This window comes from Heptranchias perlo, chromosome 2 (assembly GCF_035084215.1).
Source record: "Heptranchias perlo isolate sHepPer1 chromosome 2, sHepPer1.hap1, whole genome shotgun sequence".
Lineage (NCBI taxonomy): Eukaryota > Metazoa > Chordata > Chondrichthyes > Hexanchiformes > Hexanchidae > Heptranchias > Heptranchias perlo.
In genome coordinates this window covers 79,841,344-79,860,968 of record NC_090326.1, presented here as the reverse complement: position 1 = coordinate 79,860,968, position 19,625 = coordinate 79,841,344, and the positions used below count along the sequence as shown (strand labels likewise).

Here is a 19,625-nt window from a genome sequence, read left to right as displayed (position 1 = left end):
ACAATTATCTATATTGAAATTCATTTGCCAATTCCATGCCCATTCTGCAAGTCGTCTTATATTTTGTCACAGTCTTCCTCGGTATTAACAATAGCCCCCAATTTGATGTCGTCCATAAATTTTAAAATGTACTTCTGATTCCCGAGTCCAAATTGTATATGTAAATGGTGAACAGTGGTCCCAGCATGGATCCCTGTTTTACACCATCACCGAAAGTTAAAATTACCCCCAAAGTGTCTAAACTGGGGCAGGCTTACCTGAGTTGACCCAATTAGGAATCCATTTGGGTTTGTGATCATGCCTAGCTGTCTGTTCCCAATTTAAGTGTAAAATATCTATTATCATACACTATAGTCATTTTAATAAGTTTTATGATTTAAAAACATTGCACCTGATTCATTTTTATATTGTGTCTTGTAGAATATCCTGGAAATATGTTCTCGAGAACAGGAGTTCAAAACCATTCTCTTCTGTCTCTGCTACTTTCATGCATGTGTAGCAGAAAGACGCAAATTTGGCCCTCAAGGTTGGAATCGAAGCTATCCTTTCAATACTGGAGATCTCACTATATCTGTCAATGTCCTTTACAATTACCTGGAGGCAAATACTAAAGTAAGAGACAACCTTTTGATTATTTATTACAACTGATAGCACAACAAGACATTTGTCTGGTAGAGAGTAAAAATTAATGCTGAAAGGATTTAACATTGAGGGATTTAACATTGATTTAACATTTAACATTTAACAAAACAGACGATAGTCAAGAAAAGGCCATAGGTGTCTTCAGTTGGAAGATCTTCCACAAGGCCATTTTGCAAAAGAATAAGAAAGTCATTGGTTTCAGCTAAAAAAAACACAATGGGGACCAGACCAACCAGCGACATACAATTCAATATAGTGAATAACCAGTATTTAAAATAAATAAACTTTAATCAATGCAGTACAGACTGGCATCAGCCAGCTAAGTACCATAGTGGAAGAATGCATTGTTGCTGATTTAAACAGTTTATTGTTTTAATAGCCTACGGTGTGAACATTAGGACTCATGAAACCCATATAGTTCTTCTCACCTTGTGCCTGCTTCTTCTGTGCACCCCTTGTAATGATAGTAACACTGATAGAGTCAACATGAAGAAACAACAGAGATAATTGGCTTGTCTCAAGTGTGGGATATTATGACAGCCTTTAACAGTTGCCATGGAAGGCTCATTGCCTTCAGGTGGGACATCCAAAAATATGGTAACTGAGCTATCTGACATCAAGGATTGCATGCTGGCCTAAATTCTATGTCCATCTCTGAAATCCCCTACCTAGGCTACTGGTGATCAGCATCTGCTCATGATATCACAAGGTCAGAGAAACTTTCTCTCACAGTTTACTGTAACTTCTCTGCTAGATTGTCCAGCAGTGCTCTGAGTGATCCTTGAACTTGTGTGAACCATAGATATTTCTGTTTCCGGCATCATGTCAGTTTTGTTCCCTCCACGGTGGATTGCAATGGATCTTTCCATTCTTTGGTCTGTCATAGTGTGCATTGTGGTCACAATGTTGTGGGTATCTTTTTGGTGCTCAGAAACTTGGTTTGAAGGCAGAACCATTGACTTTCATATCTTCTTGTTCTTCTGTTTGGATCTCAGGTCTTGAATGCCTGTGATCACTGATTACTTCCTGCAACATACCTTCAAATAGTGTAAGATCTAGTGTTGGTGATTCACTAACTTGTGAACGTGCAGGTGGCACTGTACCTCCACTGGTGGTGGATATATGTATATTTATGTATGTGTATGTGGCATACATCTATCTATAAGAAGAAACCAGGCATTACTGGCCAACCCCTGCAGAGTGTAGGAAAACGGCATCCAGTTTTTTAGGGCTGAGATTTGGTATTAAGTCATACTGCTCAATTTTCCTCTGTTGACCGCCATAGGTACTCTGAAAAACTGGCATTAATATGAAGGAAAGTATAGGTCTGTGCCTCTCCCTCTCAGCTTGATACATTTCTAAAGTTTAAAGAATGTTTATAATTGGAACACAAAAAAAAAAGCTACAAGTATGTAATCAGTGCCTGAATAAAGCCTTTGAAATTTGTCCTCTAGGTTTCTTCAAATAATTTTGAAAAACAGAAAATATTTTTAGAGACTGAAGAGAGACGTTGGGGGTTGGGGGCGGGTTGGCAGTAAAAATAATTGATTTTTGGAGCAGGACTGCATCCCAGCTCCAAAGCGCCCACTTCCAGGCTTTACCCAGGCACGTTTGGATGCACTCGTCCCCTCTTAAAGTTGGCGGGCTGATACTTAAAGGGGCAATGTACGGCATTGTGATAGTTGAGGCAGTTAATTTTTTGTGTATTAGAAATCTAAAACAAATTTAACCTTACCCGTTTGGGTTTCCCATTGCTTCTGATTCACGTCAGGTGAAAGCAGGCGGGAAGGGCCGGATCCATGAGGTGAGTGGGCCAGGAGGAGCAGGAGTGCTTCACACAGGTCCAGCAAGCTCACCTGGCATGATTGGACCCCATCGATCGGCCAACCCCCCCTCCCCCGTTGCTGGACTCTTTCCCCCCCCCCCACAACAGCATGGTGAACATCCCCTTGGATGTTGGACCCCCCTCCGATGGTGGACCCTCCGATCTTCACCCAATGTCCACGTCCCCCACCTTTCCCCACCCTTCCGATTTCTTCCATGGCCCACAATCTCTCTTTCCCTCCCTCCCCCCTCTCGAATTTGCGGCTCCTTTCCCTTCCAACAGGCAGTGAGCCTTTCAATCTGGCTGCCTGGCGCAAGGGAAACCCGGAAGCACAAATACTATCTTCAATTGAGTTATGAGCACAGATTGCGACGCACTCATTTGGCTTCCGGATTCCCCACGCGAATATCTACGCACACACTGGATTCCCGGCTCCTAGCTTAAATCGTGCCCATTGTATTGGTTGGAAAGCTAAATGCTACAGCTGCTGTTTGGAAAATTGTTCACACTGCACATGACTGCAGGATATCCCTTCTAACAAAATGACAACTCGAGGAAAAATTACAAGTTCCAGCCCAGGCTTTGCAAGAGGCTGAGGTCTTTAAACAAAAACTTTAACAAATAGATTAAAAGACATAGGACATGAAATTTGTTTTCGGCAGGGACACAAAACGAGTGGTAGCGGATCGGCTGCCTTTTATATACACAACCTGTTTTTGCTTTCCATTGACTTCAGTGAATAACAGGCAACTGATTCATTGCTGCCTACTTTGTGCCCTTAAAGAAGTTAAATTTCACCTCTACAAAAGACAATTCACTGAGTAAAATTAATTATGTTATTATGAAATGTGTGGTCTTTTGGTGGTTTTATTTTGTTTAAAACCGTAGAAATTTGAACATTGGATGGTGAAATTGGTGTATGACGGTAGTGCAAAACCGGGGATATCAAATCGGCAGTCCCTTTTACACCCCGTCTGATTTTCTTTTTCATTGATTCCATTACCGATCTCTGGCTTGAGAAATCCCGTGGGGATTGTAGTTGATAGATTTCAAGTTGTTGTAATCTCCTCTAGTGGCTATCCTGACCTGTTGTAAACAATTTTACAACACCAAGTTATAGTCCAGCAATTTTATTTTAAATTCACAAGCTTTCGGAGACTTCCTCCTTCCTCAGGTAAACATTTACCTGAGGAAGGAGGAAGTCTCCGAAAGCTTGTGAATTTAAAATAAAATTGCTGGACTATAACTTGGTGTTGTAAAATTGTTTACAATTGGAAACTATTTTTTCTTTGCTTGTTTCCTTGATGTCATTGAATCTATTTGGACCTCTCGCCAATCCTTCCGATTGATGAAGACAGCATTCAACTGCCTTGTTATTTCCTCCCAAGCCAACTTCTTGCCGTTTGAATTGTGGTTGGGGTATGCTACCATGCCAAAAGGTTGCCCCCTCTGCAACAGTCTCTCCTTGATGATAAAGGACATGTTGAAATCAGTCAAATACATCTTTTGTATTTTCTGTGCCACTTAAGCTGCAATTTTCTGATCAGCACATCTGGATTACAGCCTTCCTGATATTTTTACAGGGGTCAAGAGGCTAATTTCCTGCTTGTTAAGGTGCTAAACTGTGATTATCGTGGTTGGGCTCTGATTAGGTGGCTTAACATCCAGCCGGGCAGGAGCCATGCTGCTTATTCGAGGGATGCTGAATTCCCACTTGAGTGGCTTGCATGTAAGATAACTGTGTAATGGACTCTAATTCTTGACTCTTGCAAAATCACCTTTGTATTCCTTTGGGAAAACCCCCAGGTCATGTGGGTTGTAGTAAAGAAAAAATGCCCTTCATTATGTTAACCAAACATGGTTTACATGTGAATATACACAAAATTCATTAGGCAGGCAATGAAGCATTTGAAGAAAAGTAATTGGATACAGCATATCTGACAGTTTGTAACACTAAATGAAAAACGTTGACAATTACTTATGATGGTAGCTATTTAGGACATGTCAGATGTACAAATGACTGTATATTTTCCTATATTTGTCATTATTATGAGTTTAAGCTTCCTCCTTCCTTTGACTTTCTCTGTTCAGGTACTTCATATACATTTTAACAGATGTATATTACTTAGTGAGCCATGTTTTGATTGTAATCGAGGGTGATTAAAAGTAATTAAATCTGCCTGAGACCTTAATGGTTCATGTAATTTGAATCTGAAATGTGAATAAGTAAACAATCCACAGCATCTAAAGTGTAAAATATTTTGTGCTGATTTGTTTTGAGCAATTTGTATAATTCTAATATTTAATTAAAACAAAGTAGTTAAACAAAATGCATCCTAAAGTAGATTGTAATTTGAAAGTTAATTAATTTCATATCTCCCTGGCTTGATAGTGAAGTTTTGTCAGTGAAATCTGGCAAATGCTAATGAATACTGTACTCTGTTAACAACCAGAAACAGATTATATGCATTAGCCAAACCCAACTTTAAAAATTCTGAAAATATTTAACCTCTTCAATGCTAAATATGTTTATATATTTTTAAAATATTCACTTTTTCAAATATATAATTTGCATAGTTATTTAGTTTTAACTTCGGGCTGTAAATGATACACTGTGAGTAAGTCACAAAATACCTTCACAAATTGGAGTTGAATTGTGCAGAAATGCTGCTACAGTCATATAATGAATAATGTGCGCTTCTATCAATTTAGCGTTCGCAAAAAGAGAAAGAAAAAGGAACATGAGATATGGTTATCCCTTCATTCTTTATGGCAAGAGACCAGGAGGAGTGTGGAAACACCATAGTTGCTGTAATCTTATGTATCTGGAGAGAGGCCTGATCATTGTTGAAGATCCCATTGGTTGTCAACTGTCTGTCCAACAAATACAAAACTGAGCTCCTGTGTGTGCTTCCTGTGAACAGATTCAGAATCTGCCACGAAGAAGCTTATCACCAGGCTCAGTCAACTCCTCCACAAGGGCAAGATCTTATCCTTCTAATAATTAACAAACAAATCCTACCTCACTCAGCAATACATGTTCCACTTCTTCCAACTCAAGCACTTCCTCCAGGATTCAAAGATGCATTGCACACTCCAGCAAGACCCAACAGCCCCCCCCCCCACCCCACCCCCAGAATTACACCATCTGAACATCAAAGTGTATCATGCCCACCTCCATGACAACAGACTCCATCGAAGGATGAAAGAGAGCTTGGGAGCAAAACCAAACAACTCAAGAGGAATGAAGAAAAAATTGTGGGAAAAGCCTCACAATCACCACATGGAGTGAAATACAAAAAAAACCAACTCATGCTGCTAAACAAATCTTACCACACCTATCATGAGCTCGACAGATTCCATTCTCTTTGCCTGAGGAATGCTGGCGAGACATATCTTCTAGTCTTGCTCTCAAATCGAACCGTTCTGACCAGCGGTACGAGACACCAAAAAATGTCACAGCCAGCACTGAGATACCCTCAGACTCAGTTTCCTGTCCTGTGGACATGCCCCGAAGGAATCCCAAGCACAGTTTCGATACTCCTGATAAGAAGGTGCAACCTAGAGTTTGGCGAAGCCCCTTCCTAACACCACCACAAATATGTGGGTTAAGCACCTGGGAATGGGAAAGTACTAGTCAATCTTCCTTGAGGTCTGCACAACTAGATCTCCTCGGCAACTCTACAACATACCGTCACAGGGAAGGACAAGTTGATACAAGAGAGATGGGAGTGTACATTGTTAGCCACCTTTCACAATGACATCCCCAGATGAAGCAGCATAATCCCTTCTGCAACCATGCCCAGCTAGCCCATCCAAAGCTACACCAATCCTGAAACATGTATTATTACCACACCAACGTGGGTCACCATTGACCAGAAACTTAACTAGACCAGCCACATAAATACTTTGGCTACAAGAGCAGGTCAGAGGCTGGGTATTCTGCGGCGAGTGACTCACCTCCTGACTCCCCAAAGCCTTTCCACCATCTACAAGGCACAAGTCAGGAGTGTGATGGAATACTCTCCACTTGCCTGGATGAGTGCAGCTCCAACAACACTCAAGAAGCTCCACACCATCCAGGACAAAGCAGCCCGCTTGATTGGCACCCCATCCACCACCCTAAACATTCACTCCCTTCACCACCGGCACACCGTGGTTGCAGTGTGTACCATCCACAGGATGCACTGCAGCAACTCGCCAAGACTTCTTCGACAACACCTTCCAAACCCATGACCTCTACCACCTAGAAGGACAAGGGCAGCAAGCACATGTGAACAACACCACCTGCACGTTCTCCTCCAAGCCACACACCATCCCGACTTGGAAATTTATCGTGGTTCCTTCTTCGTCGCTGAGTCAAAATCCTGGAACTCCCTACCTAACAGCACTGTGGGAGAACCTTCACCACACGGACTGCAGCGGGTCAAGAAGGCGGCTGACCACCACCTTCTCAAGGGCAATTAGGGATGGGCAATAAATGCTGGCCTTGCCAGAAACACCCAGATCCCATGAACGAATAAAAAAAATTTGCACAATTATGCCAACAGATTTGTCAGGCTCCTGTAAATGTACATCAACTTCAACACAATACAAACCAGTGTGTTTTTTTAATTTAGAAAAATGTAGTCTCATATGCCACAGTAATGGCTGTCTATAGGAAAAATATTAAATTTTAAGGATAAAGTTGTTGGTTTGCTACAGTTTATATACACATAAGTGATTTACTATTAGTTGAACTTTTATTAGACCATATAATTTTGACAAGGATCCAGAATAAATATATTCAAAATAATTATATGATTACATTTTCACATCTAGGGGTTGCATTGAATTGGTTGGTACAAGGTGAAGCAAATGAACAAGAAGCATATGCTTGGAATGCTAACAACCTCTCTCATAGTTCCTAACAACTGAATTACAATTGATTATGGTGGTCCTAATGATTAAAGGACTAGATCAGAGTAATGTAAGGGCTGATTTTAAGTCTGACTGCCCGGCGGAAATGGTGCGGTTGGGGGGTTTAAAATGGAGGCCAGGCGGCAGCTGCTGCGTTCCCACAGCATTCCCGCCCCAGACCTTTTAACTCCCGGGTTTTCGGGAGCATGTTGGCCACCTAGCGAAAACAGGTGGGGACCTCATAAATATTGAAACGATGGTGTCTGATGATGTCATTCGGACCACGACACTAATTTAACTCAGAGATGTGCAAATCGCTCGTAGTCTCGAGGGAATTCGATAAGTACTTGAAAGGAAAAAATTTGCAGGGCTACAGGGATAGGGCGGGGGAGTGGGACTAGCTGGATTGCTCTTGCATAGGGCCAGCACAGAATTGATGGGCCAAATGGCCTCCTTCAGCGCTGTAATCTTTCTATGATTCTATGATTCCAAACTGCCAGCAGCACCTTACCAGAAGAGTCCCAGGTAAGGATTAAATTTTAAAATCTTTGAGAGGTTCCTTGTGGCCCAAGAGGAGCAGGGCCTCCTCCACCCCGGGCATCCATGACCCCACCCCCCTCTCGGTCGCAATCCACTCAGATCCCCCTCCATTGCTCATTTAGCTTGCCGGGGAATGTCTCTTTTGGTCACCTGTGGCGACCTGTAGCTGTGCAATTTTCTACTCCCATCCGCTGGCCTCCACATCATCCCTGCCAGCACCGGATGAGGCCCAGGAATTAAAACCTCCCGGGCCTCAGGCTCTGGGGAGCCGGACGGATCGCTGTCTGCTTCGGCCTCCACACCACCGATTCCCACCCTGAATTAAAATCAGGGCTGTACTGTCTCCGAGCTTGTATGGAAACTTACTGATCCATCCTGCTGAATCCTTGGTGATTCATGGAAAAAAATACTGTACGTGATAGTCCATGTATTGGACTACCCGCCCCTTTCCAGAAAAAACAAGATCAATGACCCACAAATAAGACATTACTGACTAAGTTTACACACTATTCTCTCATATGCCGAATCCCCAGTTTACTGGCAGCTGATAGTGATTTATTTTTAAACAGCTTTTTAATGTAAAAACAGCACCTGACTTCACTTATGGGCAGAACCCAACCTGACTGCTCTCAGGCAGATCAAAGTCTGACCCAACCCCTTTGCAGACAGAACCCAATCTTACCCTCCTGTTAGCCAGAAATGCTCCAGCACCAGCTCATCTTGTCAGCAAGAACTTGTCTTGACTGAAAGTCATGACTTGCTGTGGTCCAAAAGGACAAGCGTAAGTCTTTGTGGCATTCCAGATCATTGTCCAAAATGATTGGATCCTGAGGCAGGGGAGGAATCTTTGAAGCTTATGTGGGGTGTGGTACATTTAGTAGTTGATCTTCACACATTTTACTGCAAATGATGGTTGTGATTGTTTCCAAATTTTCCTTCTGTTATTCTTCTGTTATTGTTGGTCGTGGTGACGCTTTGCTGCTCCCTTTAGATTTTATGTGGATTCTGTTTATGTGGAAGTGAGCACAGTATAAAGGGCAGAGATATGTTTATCAGTATCTTACAGTTCTTGGGGAAGTTGGCTCCCACTGGAGTTTGCAGAGAATTGCTAACTCCTGGAGGAAGTGCTTATTTTGGAAATATCTGGAAAAAGTCCTGCTGAGTGAGGTGGAAATTGTCAGGATGTTGCTAGACAGGCAATAAGGTAAGGCTACCAATCCTATGCTCCAAGTAGAGATCTGCACTCAAAGGAAGCATAAATTGGAGAATTGTCACTACAACCCACTTCCTTTTCGGTCTGTCTAAAACCTGCAAAACACCAATTCTGAAGTTGGATTACACCAAATGAGAAAATTATAGTTCCCCATTTCTCACCATTCAGGTGTAAACTGTGCCTAAATTGGAAAATCTGGGACAGGGGTATTCAACCTGTGGTTCCTGACCCCTACTAATCTGACCCTTGAAGCCCACATAGCTCAGTCGCATTTTTACTTACATTTCTAAAGCCAGAGCTCCCTGGATGACAGAAGAAATAGAGAGGAAGATGAAGCAGAGAAAAGGGGCATATGACAGATGTCAGGTTGATAACAAAAGTGAGAACCAGGCTGAATATAGAAAGTTCAGAGGAGAAATGAAAAAGGAAATAAGAGGGGCAAAGAGAGAGTATGAGAATAGACTGGTGACAAACATAAAAGGGAATTCAAAAGTCCTTTATAGGCATGTAAACAGTAAACGGGTGGTAAGAGTAGGGGTGGGGCCAATCAGGGACCAAAAAGGAGATCTATTCATGGAGGCACAGGGCAAGGCCGAGGTACTAAATGAATACTTTGCATCTGTCTTTACCAAGGAAGAAGGTGCTGCCAGAGTCTCAGTAAAGAAAGATGTAGTTGAGATATAGGATAGGCTAAAAATTGATAAAGAGGAGGTACTAGAAAGGCGAGCTGTACTTAAAGTAGATAAGTCACCCGGTCTGGATGGGATGCATCCAAGGTCGCTGAGGGAAGTAAGAGTGGAAATTGTGGAGGTACTGGCCATAATCTTCCAAACATCCTTAGGTATGAGGGTGGTGCCAGAGGACTGGAGAATTGCGAATGTTACACCCTTGTTCAAAAAAGGGTGTAAGAATAAACACAGCAACTATAGGCCAGTCAGTTTAATCTAGATGGTGGAGAAAATTTTAGAAACGATAACCCAGAAGAGAATTAGCAGTCACTTGGGCAAATGTGGATTGATTAGGGAAAGGCAGCACAGATTTGTTAAAGGCAAATCGTGTTTAACTAATTTGATAGAGTTTTTTGATGAGGTAACAGAGAGGGTAGATGAGGGCAATGCGGTTGATGTGTATATAGACTTTCAAAAGGCATTTGAAAAAGTGCCGCATAATAGGCTTGTCATCAAGATTAAAACCCATGGAATAAAGGGGGCAGTGACAGCATGGATACAAAATTGGCTAAGTAACAGGAAGCAGAGAGTAGTGGTGAACGGTTGTTTTTCGGTCTGGCGGGAAGTGTACAGTGGTGGGTACTAGGACCACTGCCTTTCTTGATGTATATTAATGACTTGGACTTGGATGTACAGGGCACAATTTCAAAGTTTGCAGATGATACAAAACTCGGAAGTATAGTGAAAAGTGAGGAGACTAGTGATAGACTTCAAGAGAATATAGACAGGCTGGTGGCATGGGCGGACACGTGGCAGATGAAATTTAACGCAGAAAAATGCAAAGTGATACATAGGAAGAACGAGGAGAGGCAATATAAACTAGAGGGCACAATTCTAAAAAGGGTACAGGAACAGAGAGATCTGGACTTATGTGTGCACAAATCGTTGAAAGTGGCAGGCCAGGTTGAGAAAGCGGTTAAAAAAGCATACGGGACCTTAGATTTTATAAATAGAAGCATAGAGTACAAAAGCAAGGAAGTCATTATGAATCTTTATGAAACACTGGTTGGATTACAACTGTAGTATTGTGTCAGTTCTGGGCACTGTACTTCAGGAAAGATGTGACGGCCTTAGTGAGGGTGCAGAAAAGATTTACTAGAATGATTCCAGAGATGAGGGACTTCAGTTACGTGGATAGACTGGAGAAGCTGGGGTTGTTCTCCTTGGCACAGAGAAGGTTGAGAGGAAATTTGATAGAGGTATTCAAAATCATGAAGGGTATAGACAGAATAGATAGAGAGAAACTGTTCCCGTTGGTGGAAGAGTCAAGAACCAGAGGATATAGATAAGGTGATTGGCAAAAGAACCAAAGGCGACATGAGAAAAAACTTTTTTACACAGCGAGTGGTTATGATCTGAAATGTACTGCCCGAGGGGGTGGTGGAGGCAGATTCAATCGTGGCTTTCAAAAGGGTATTGGATAAGTACTTGAAAGGAAAAAATTTGCAGGGTGGGTGAGTGGGACTAGCAGGATTGCTCTTGCATAGAGCCGGCGTGGATTTGATGGGCCAAATGGCCACCTTCCTTGCCCTAACCTTTCACTGATTCTATGATTCTTATTTGCCGGTTTATCCTGTGTCAATTTTCAAGACTGAAGGTTTGCAAAGGGCACTGTTGCCTCATTGGTGAATAAATCTGAAATCAGAGCAGCAAGATTTGTTAGTATCAACACCATGAGGCATATGCAAATGAATGCACCTATGTGACAGACAAAGATTGAATGTTGGGCATTCCTGCTATTGTGCCGTACTGCAGAATTCACCTGGGTTTTAGTGAGTGAGTTTGAAGGGCAAACAAGAAGATTCAGTAGAAGGTAACAATAGCCTTGCTGGAATGGAACCAAGGGATAAAAATTCTACTGCACCGCTCCTGTCATACACCATGAATGCATATCAAGAAATTGTGTACCCACTCATGACTTCACTGACTGGGAGTGAGCAGTTTTCCACAATGTTTTTTATTATTCGTTCATGGGATGTGGGCTTCGCTGGCGAGGCCAGAAATTATTGCCCATCCCTAATTGCCCTTCAGAAGGTGGTGGTGAGCTGCCGCCTTGAACCACTGCAGTCCGTGTGGTGAAGGTTCTCCCACAGTGCTGTTAGGAAGGGAGTTCCAGGATTTTGACCCAGCGACGATGAAGGAATGACGATATATTTCCAAGTTGGGATGGAGTGTGACTTGGAGGGGAATGTGCAAGTGGTGGTGTTCCCATGTGCCTGCTGCCCTTGTCCTTCTAGGTGGTGGAGGTTGCGGGTTTGGGAGGTGCTGTCGAAGAAGCCTTGGCGAGTTGCTGCATTGCATCCTGTGGATGGTACACACTGCAACCACGGTGTGCCGGTGGTGAAGGGAGTGAATGTTTAGGGTGGTGGATGGGGTACCAATCAAGCGGGCTGCTTTGTTCTGGATGGTGACGAGCTTCTTGAGTGTTGTTGAAGCTGCACTCATCCAGGCAAGTGGAGAGTATTCCATCACACTCCTGACTTGTGCCTTGTAGATGGTGGAAAGGCTTTGGGGAGTCAGGAGGTGAGAATACCCAGCCTCTGACCTGCTCTTGTAGCCACAGTATTTATGTGGCTGGTCCAGTTAAGTTTCTGGTCAAAGGTGACCCCCAGGATGTTGATGGTGGGGGATTTGGCGATGGTAATGCCGTTGAATGTCAAGGGGAGGTGGTTAGACTCTCTTGTTGGAGATGGTCATTGCCTGGCACTTGTCTGGCCTGAATGTTACTTGCCACTTATCAGCCCAAGCCTGGATGTTGTCCAGGTCTTGTTGCCTGCGGGCATGGACTGCTTCATTATCTGAGGGGTTGTGAATGGAACTGAACAATGTGCAATCATCAGCAAACATCTCCATTTCTGACCTGCAGGGATAGATTAGGTGAATGGGCAAAACTGTGGCAAATGGAATTCAATGTAGACAAATGTGAGGTCATCCACTTTGGATCAAAAAAGACTAGAACAGGGTACTTTCTTAATGGTAAAAAGTTAAAAAACAGTGGATGTCCAAAGGGACTTCGGGGTTCAGGTACATAGATCATTGAAGTGTCATGAACAGGTGCAGAAAATATTCAAGAAGGCTAATGGAATGTTAGCCTTTCTATCTAGAGGACTAGAGTACAAGGGGGCAGAAGTTATGCTGCAGCTATACAAAACCCTGGTTGGACCGCACCTGGAGTACTGTGAGCAGTTCTGGGTACCGCACCTTCGGAAGGACATATTGGTCTTGGAGGGAGTGCAGCATAGGTTTACTAGAATGATACCCGGACTTCAAGGGTTAAGTTACGAGGAGAGATTACACAAATTGGGGTTGTATTCTCTCGAGTTTCGAAAGTTAAGGGGTGATCTGATCGAAGTTTATCAGATATTAAGGGGAACAGATATGGTGGATAGAGAGAAACTATTTCCGCTGGTTGGGGATTTTAGGAGTAGGGGACACAGTCTAAAAATTAGAGCCAGACCTTTCAGGAGTGAGATTAGAAAACATTTCTACACACAAAGGGTTGTAGAAGTTTGGAACTCTCTTCCGCAAATGGCAATTGATACTAACTCAATTGCTAAATTTAAATCTGAGATAGATAGCTTTTTGGCAACCAAAGGTATTAAGGGATATGGGCCAAAGGCAGGTATATGGAGTTAGATCACAGATCAGCCATGATCTTATCAAATGGCGGAGCAGGCACGAGGGGCTGAATAGCCTACTCCTGTTCCTATGTTCCTATGGAAGGTCATTGATGAAGCAGCTGAAGATGGTTGGGCCTAGGACACTGCCCTGAGGAACTCCTACAGCAATGTCCTGGGGCTGAGATGATTGGCCTCCAACAACCACTACCATCTTCCATTGTGCTAGGTATGACTCCAGCCACTGAAGAGTTTTCCCCCTGATTCCCATTGACTTCAATTTTACTGGGGCTCCTTGGTGCCACACTCGCTCAAATACTGCCTTGATGTCTAGGGCAGTCAGTCTCACCTCACCTCTGGAATTCAGCTCTTTTTCCATGTTTGGACCAAGGCTGTAATGAGGTCTGGCACTGAGTGGTCCTGGCGGAACCCAAACTGAGCATCGGTGAGCAGGTTATTGGTGAGTAAGTGCCGCTTGATAGCACTGTCGACGACACCTTCTATCACTTTGCTGATGATTGTGAGTGGACTGATGGGGCGGTAATTGGCCAGATTGGATTTGTCCTGCTTTTTGTGGACAGGACATACCTGGGCAATTTTCCACATTTTCGGGTAGATGCCAGTGTTGTAGCTGTACTGGAACAGTTTGGCTAGAGGCGTGGCTAGTTCTGGAGCACTAGACTTCAGCACTACAGCTGGGATGTTGTCGGGGCCCATAGCCTTTGCTGTACTCTTGGTGTGTGCCAGGAATGGCACAGCAGAATATTTACCCCAGGTTACCAAATACTGCCTTGTCCACATCCTCAGTTGGCTTTTGTGAGTGCTTCCCATGACAAGTAAATCTTTCTTTTACCTAATTGATATTTTATTGGCCTAAAGCCCAGAAATACACAGCAGATCCAAGACCTTTGTACATCATCCATTTTTTTTTACACCTTTGCAGCATTTTTAAAAATCGGTTTACTGGCCGTTAAACCATAAGCTGCCTCTTTATAATTGTAGGTAGCATACTTATACTGTTGACCTCCATTTGTTGTTTTCCTTAGTTGTACCTGGGTCTATAAGTCTAGCTGGTCTACAGAAAATAAATTTAACTGCATAGATGCCAGGAGATGGCTCATGGAAGCCAGAATCCCAGAACCCTAATTGGAAGATCAATATAAAAGGCCCTTTTATTTTAGGCATTCCTAAAAAGAAGCTTTCTTGCCCTCTATTCCCCAGCTTTTAAGAAGGGTCTTCACCTGAAATGTTAACCTACCTGTTAAGCATCTTCTGTTATTTATTTCATTCCAGCATTTGCATTTTTATTGTTTATCAAAACCACAGCAGACAGAGAAATTAAATTCTCTTGAATGACATGCAAATGGTGTGAGGATTAGTCCAAATTTGAATGTTAAAATATGATGAGTACTGTTAGATATTCTTAATTGAATTGCTGTGGGGTACAGAAGCTGTTACCAGTGGTATGACAAATTTCTTTTCATGGTATCATAGAAGGTACAGCACAGGAGGAGGCCATTCAACCAATCGTGCCTGTGCAGGCTCTTTGAAAGAGCTATCCAATTAGTCCCATTCCCCTGCTCTTTCTCTGTAGCCCTGTAAATTTTTTCCCTTTAAGTATTTACCCAATTCCCTTTTGAAAGTTACATAGAAGCTGCTTCCACCACCCTTTCAGGCAGTGCATTCCGCATCATTACTCTCTGCTTAAAAAAATATTTCTTCATGTCGCCTCTGGCTCTTTTGCCGATCACTTTAAATCTGTGTCCTCTGGTTACCGACCCTTCTGTCGCTGGAAACAGCTTCTCCTAATTCATGATTTTGAACATCACTATCAAATCTCCCCTTAACCTTATCGGTTCTAAGGAGAACGACCCCAGCTTCTCCAGTCTCTCCACATAACTGAAGTCCCTGATCTCTGGCACTATTCTAGTAAATCTCTTCTGCACCCTCTCTAAGGCCTTGACGCCCTTCCTAAAGTGTGGTGCCCAGAATTGAACACAATACTCCAGCTGAGGCCTAACCAGTGTTTCATAAAGGTTTAGCGTAACTTCCTTGCTTTTGTACTCTATGCCTCTATTAATAAATGTAAACAATTTTACAACACCAAGTTATAGTCCAGCAATTTTATTTTAAATTCACAAGCTTTCGGAAGCTTCCCCCTTCGTCAGGTGAACGATGTGACGAAGGGGGAAGCCTTCGTTCACCTGACGAAGGGGGAAGCCTCCGAAAGCTTGTGAATTTAAAATAAAATTGCTGGACTATAACTTGGTGTTGTAAAATTGTTTACAATTGTCAACCCCAGTCCATCACCGGCATCTCCACATCTATTAATAAAGCCCAGGATCCCAGATACTTTTTTAACAGCCTTCTCAACTTGTCCTGTCACCTTCAAAGATTTGTGTATGTGCACCCCCAGATGTCTCTGTTCCTGTGTCCCTTTAAAATTGTACCATTTAGTTTATATTGCCTCTCCTCATTCTTCCTACCAAAATGAATCACTTCACACTTCTCTGTGTTAAATTTCATCTGCCCATTTCACCAGTCTATCTATGTCCTCCTGAAATCTGTTACTATCGTCCATATTGTTTACTACATTTCCGAGTATCGTGTCATCTGCAAACTTTAAAATTATACCCTCTATACCCAAGTCCAGGCAAAAACAGTGGTGCTAATACTGATCCCTGGGGAACACCACTGCATACTTTCCTCCAGTCTGAAAAACATCCGTTCACCACTACTCTCTGCTTTCTGTCCCTTAGCCAATTTTGTATCCATGCTGCCATTGTCACTATTTAAAAGAGGAGGGAGAGAGAAAACAGGGAACTACAGACCGGTTAGCCTAACATCAGTAGTAGGGAAAATGCTAGAGCCTATTATAAAGGATGTGATAACAGAACACTTAGAAAATATCAATGAGATTAGACAAAGTCAGCATGGATTTATGAAAGGGAAATCATGTTTGACAAACCTACTGGTGTTTTTTGAGGATGTAACTGGTAGAATAGCTAAGGGAGAACCAGTGGATATGGTTTATATGGATTTTCAGAAGGCCTTTGATAAAGTCCCACATAAGAGGTTAGTGTGCAAAATTAAAGCACATGGGATTGGTGGTAATATACTGGCATGGATTGAAAATTGGTTAACAAACAGGAAACAGAGAGTAGGAATAAACGGGTCATTTTCAGGATGGCAGGCAGTGACTAGTGGGGTACCACAGGGATCAGTGCATCGGCCCCAGCTATTCACAATATATATAAATGATTTGGATGAGGGAACCAAATATAATATTTCCAAGTTTGCTGACGACACAAAACTAGGTGGGATTGTGAGTTGTGAGGAGGATGCAAAGAGGCTTCTAGGCAATTTAGACAAGTTGAGTGACTGGGCAAGTACATGGCAGATGCAGTATGATGTGGATAAATGTGAAGTTATCCATTTCGGAAGGAAAAACAGAAAGGCAGAGTATTATTTAAATGGTGATAGATTGGGAAATGTTGATGTACAAAGGGACCTGGGTGTCCTTGTACACCAGTCACTGAAAGCAAACATGCAGGTGCAGCAAGCAGTTAGGAAGGCAAATGGTATGTTGGCCTTAATTGCAAGAGGATTTGAGTACAGGAGCAAGGATGTCTTACTGCAGTTATACAGGGCCTTGGTGAGACCCCACCTGGAGTATTGTGTGCAGTTTTGGTCTCCTTACCTAAGAAAGGATATACTTGCCATAGAGGGAGTGCAACAAAGGTTCACCAGACTGATCCCTGGGATTCCCCTGACCCACTATTTGATGGCTACCGAAGTGCAGCTGGTGCTGCATGTGGTCGTTGTGAAGAGAGCTGCCCTCTGTGCTACTGCACAGCAACATCTCCTTAAAGCCCAATCGCAGCAGGCCTGGAAAGAGGTGGGAGCAGACTTGATGCTGCAGCTGACTGGTGGTATCACTGGTGTTGCTTAATAGTAGCAGGTTTCTTTACAACAGATTCACAGCTCTACAGCTGGTTTTCTCTTGACCTGGACCCTGTGAAGATAGTTGCCAGGTAGGTACGGCAGTGCCAGCAACTGTGGCTGGTGGCATCTTGATGGATGCAGCAAATTAGGGTTTACTGGCTGATGATCACCTTGACCTGACTGCTTTCAAGCAGCACTATTTAAAGCACTGTGATGAGGGTGTTCCTGAAGAACCATCCAGTTTAACATATAGTCAGGCCTTTACGCAGATCAGTGCATCTGTTACAGTCACAATCTACATTGAGAGTTGGACCCCCTGCAAGCACTAATCGTCTGCCTAGGTGAGGTATATTCACCTTTTTTGTGGGTATGTGGGCACTGACAGGGGGCACAGAGCATCTTTCGTGCAGCTTAACTACCTGGCTTCCCCTTGAAGATCCTCCTCCTCCATCCACAAGCTCATCAGATAGAGGGATTCCCATTGGGAAACTCACTGGTTTCAGTAACGATGCTGGGGGCAACAAAAAAAATGAAAACAATTGTCAGAAAAGCTTATTAGAACCTAGGTGCCAGCTGAAATAAATCATAAAAGATTAAGGAAAAGGGGCCAGAAATGGTCTATAATTGCTGAGTACTTACTAATCTTTTTAAACTTACTACTGCCTAACACCCCTCGCCGCACATTTATATGGGTATGATTTGGAAGCAGTGTAAAGGTGGGATAAAGAAATGGAAGATGGTATTATATCACTCAAGCATCATTTGAATATTATAATGAAGCTCCCAGCACAAACTTCCTGTGCCCAGCCAGCCGAAAAGGGTCAGAGACCTGACATTTTCTTGTGCCGTAATGCCTGTGAACTGGTATACACAAGACGAATATTGGTCTCGGCTTTCCCGAATTATATGTGGACAGACAGTAAGCTCTCAGGGCACTTCCAGATCACATTAACAAGCATGGTGTGCATGCAGAACAGACCTCAGGCCCTCATGTCTGACAATACAGGGCTCTGGTTCCTGAAGCACAGGAATGCTCCAGATGCCTCAGATCGCACTACTAGCCTTTTTAGTGTGATAGAAATGAATGGGAAAACTTGCTAGTGAGAGTAATAAATGTTATTAGTCATATATGTGAAAAAGCTCAATCTTATTTTACAATATGAATGCTATATGTGACAGTTAACCTTGTGTAAATTAGCTAGACCTGGGAATAATTTAAGTGTTTTCCTATTGCTGTAGGTACCTTGGGAAGACCTGCGCTATCTCTTTGGGGAGATCATGTATGGAGGGCACATTACTGATGACTGGGACAGGAGGCTGTGCCGTACTTATTTGGAGGAATTCATGCATCCAAACATGGTAAGTATTGTAACCCTTTAGACATTTTGGACACTGATTTTAACAAGAAAACTATTTTTTTTAATGCCAGAACAAAAGGATTACACATATTGGGCAATTTTACAATTCGCGAAACTGGTAGTTCAGACTTTCAAAATTGCCCCCATAAAGAAAACACTACAAAAAGAAACAGTGATAGTGAAAAGATTACACCATGCCAATAAAGTTGCATCACTCACCATTTAACAAAGACAAGCCGTTGACAGATGAACACTCCATATGTTAATTTGAAATTAAACTGCATTATCCAAGAATTAAGTTATGCCATAGGAAACCTTTCTACCCCATTTACCTTTTTTGCCCCTTCTTATCCTTCTTCAGACAATGCATCTCTTCAGACTGAGAGAGTGGATAGGTGGATGGACTGTCTTCAGGCCATTATCAATTCAACTCTTCAGTCAGCCACTTGTGACAATGGCCTGGCAAAAACCCTTGGAACAATTCCACCCTCCTTGCCCTCTTTGAATGAAGGACAGTGAGTCTTGATAGAGGATACATGATGATTGATGCCATACATAAACCAGCCCCAATCAGTTGATGGGAAAGGCAACGTAAATTACTAAGTGTTTAATGTAAAAGTAAAAACAGATTAATAAAAATCTGGAATCAAAGCAGGGTTGGCATTTGCCGTGTGGGTGCCCCATGCAAAGGTTCATTTTGAGGACTGGATCTGCTTGGGACCCCTGACTGTGCAATTGCATGACTTTAACGCTGCCCCTGACTTCGCCGATGATGGGGAAGAGCCATACAGATCAGCCATGCAGAAACAGAATAGATTAGGCTGAGAGCTGAGCCTACCTGGACTGACCAATGTTGCC

General features: G+C 42.9%; 1 protein-coding gene across 1 annotated transcript in view; it reads left to right on the top strand.

Annotated features, from left to right (window-relative positions):
- LOC137332178 (dynein axonemal heavy chain 11-like) overlaps nt 1–19,625 on the top strand; it is a 380,453-nt gene that overhangs the window by 336,433 nt on the left and 24,395 nt on the right. The window contains exons 75-76 of the mRNA XM_067995882.1: nt 421–612; nt 18,649–18,768. Of these exons, the coding sequence (XP_067851983.1) occupies nt 421–612; nt 18,649–18,768 (312 nt within the window). The remainder of the gene's footprint in view (nt 1–420; nt 613–18,648; nt 18,769–19,625) is intronic.